The sequence below is a fragment of the Borostomias antarcticus genome (assembly GCF_949987555.1).
Source record: "Borostomias antarcticus genome assembly, chromosome: 21".
NCBI lineage: Eukaryota > Metazoa > Chordata > Actinopteri > Stomiiformes > Stomiidae > Borostomias > Borostomias antarcticus.
Window position 1 is genome coordinate 9,201,507 of NC_140254.1, and position 2,500 is coordinate 9,204,006.

The window sequence follows — 2,500 nt, forward strand, 5'->3', positions numbered from 1 at the left end:
TAAATCAAGCATTATATTTGGAATTGCCCATCCCTCAGCGGCCATCTGGCCCTGGCTTACCTGGGCACAGGGCTTCTCTGCTCCAGAGACTTCCCTTCCTTTTCTCTTACCTGGGCACAGGGCTTATACCAGATCTGTGGCCTAGTGGTAGAGTGTCCGCCCAGAGACTGGGAGGTTGTGGGTCCGATCCCCAGCGGAGTCATACCAAAGACTATAAAAATGGGACCCGTTTCCTCTCTGCTTGGCACTCAGCATAAAGGGTTGGAATTGGGGGGCTACATCACCAAATGATTCCCGAGCTCCAGAGACTTCCCTTCCCTTTCTCTTACTGATGTCCGCTGCTTTCAAGGCTCTCTGCTCCCACGTCCTTGTCTGCTTAAATCCCGCCAGGAAACAGGAAGTTGAGACTCGTTTACGTGGAAGTTCCGGTGGCAGCGTCACACGGCAGACGCCGGAAAACCGCCACTGGAGTTTTTTATCTTTGTTTTTGTTCCGAAAAAAGTTATTCTTCCCGGGAATACCTTTGCGGTGGGAGAGAGAGAGAGAGAATGAAAGAGAGAGAGAGGGAGAGAGAGAGAGAGAAAGAAAGAGAGAGAGGGAGAGAGAGGGGGGGGAGAGAGACAGAGAGAGAGAGAGAGAGAGAGAGAGAGAGGGAAGGAGAGGGAGAGAGAGAGGGGGGAGAGGGGGAGAGAGAGGGAGAGGGAGAGAGAGAGAGGGAGACAGACAGAGAGAGAGAGAGAGGGAAGGAGAGTGAGAGAGAGAGAGAGAGAGAGAGAGAGAGAGAAAGGAAAGGGAGCAGAGGGAGGTGAAGGGGTAGTGAGTTTAGGGTAGTGAGAGAGGGTAAAGGTCAGCAGTGTTCTGACATGTGGATCCGCTTGTTTCCGGAAGGGTAGTTGGTGTGTAGATTTTACCAGTCACATGTCAACAAGCTCTGAGACTTCAGTTGGTTCGACCTTTGAACTGATGATACCAGCAGATTTGACAACACCAAATACATTTTAAAAAGTCCTTCCTCCAGAACTCTCACTTTGCGTGAGCGTTCCCCGATTGGCTCACCTGGCTTGTCCCCTCTCCCTCTCAATAGCCTATGAGCTCCAGGAGTGCCCAGGACCCGGAGCCGTTCCACCACGGCCTGGTGGTGGGGGCGGGCTACAACGTGGGCCAGTCCATCTCCTTCGAGTGCCTCCCGGGCTACCAGCTGATGGGCCGCTTCATCCTGACCTGCCAACATGGAACCACGCGCAACTGGGACCACCCCTTCCCCCGCTGCGAAGGTAACGTCTCAGCTCACTTCCTGGTTTGGTGGTTCACGCTTGCTGTAGTCATTAGCATGTGTTCAAGGACCGATGAGGGACAGTTATGACGACACCCACTAGGACCAAGGCTACCCTTCCAGTGAGCGCTCTTTAGTCTCCAGGGGTCCAAACAAGTGTGACCGCCACTGGAAGTTTGGTCCTGATGGCTGCAGTCCTCAAAATGCTCTAGAGGAAAAATACTTTTTTCTCTCCCGTTTCCCTTTTCTTCATATTACGGAAATTGAAGTTGAGAAGAACCCACTCAATATAACAAACAGCAGTTTTCGCATCACTAAATAGGCATATTTGTCATCAAAATCCATGTCTTGTGAGAAGTGTGAACAGCTCTGAATCTTTGAAGCCCTTTTTCTCTGCTTAGTGATTTCAGGTGTACCAACATTCACAGGAGCCTATCTTCTTCAAATATTTGAAGTAGATTTCAATGCATGGCACATCATTTGAAAGCTTACAATTCACACTTTCTTAAACTGTAAAAAAAAAAAAAAAAGAAAAAAAAAAAGGAAAATGACCTTGGCAGACATCAGGACCAAAGCCCCAGTGGCGGGCCCATATTTGTGATATGTCCAAGATATGGCCGGCATGTACATGGACACCTCTACCGAGCCATCGCTGGCTTGGCGTTGACGGTTAGGAATGAGGCAGATCAACCTGGCTCAGCTCGCGCCTCGTAGCACTGGACCCCGAGTGCTCTCTGACGCTGCTCGGTACTGCGTCACGGGAGACAGAGAGCAGACAGAACCGTCCGTAGAAGGGGAGGGGGAGCACCGGCCGTCTGCTCCCTGAATCCTACTCTCACGCCGTGGCGCCTCCGTTACTCTGTCAGGCCCGGGGGAAGCTGCAGAGCCAGGGTAGGGGACCACTCTGACACTGCTCCTCCTGTCAGGGTAGGGGACCACTCTGACACTGCTCCTCCTGTCCAGGGTAGGGGACCACTCTGACACTGCTCCTCCTGTCAGGGTAGGGGACCACTCTGACACTGCTCCTCCTGTCAGGGTAGGGGACCACTCTGACACTGCTCCTCCTGTCAGGTAGGGGACCACTCTGACACTGCTCCTCCTGTCAGGGTAGGGGACCACTCTGACACTGCTCCTCCTGTAGGGGACCACTCTGACACTGCTCCTCCTGTCAGGGTAGGGGACCACTCTGACACTGCTCCTCCTGTCAGGGTAGGGGGACCACTCTGA

General features: G+C 52.8%; 1 protein-coding gene across 1 annotated transcript in view; it reads left to right on the forward strand.

Annotated features, from left to right (window-relative positions):
* csmd2 (CUB and Sushi multiple domains 2) overlaps nucleotides 1-2,500 on the forward strand; it is a gene marked incomplete at both ends in the record, with an annotated part of 339,405 nt that overhangs the window by 277,484 nt on the left and 59,421 nt on the right. Inside the window, 2 exon segments of the mRNA XM_084454911.1 lie at nucleotides 1,085-1,107; nucleotides 1,109-1,274. Coding sequence (XP_084311037.1) covers nucleotides 1,085-1,107; nucleotides 1,109-1,274 — 189 coding nt within the window.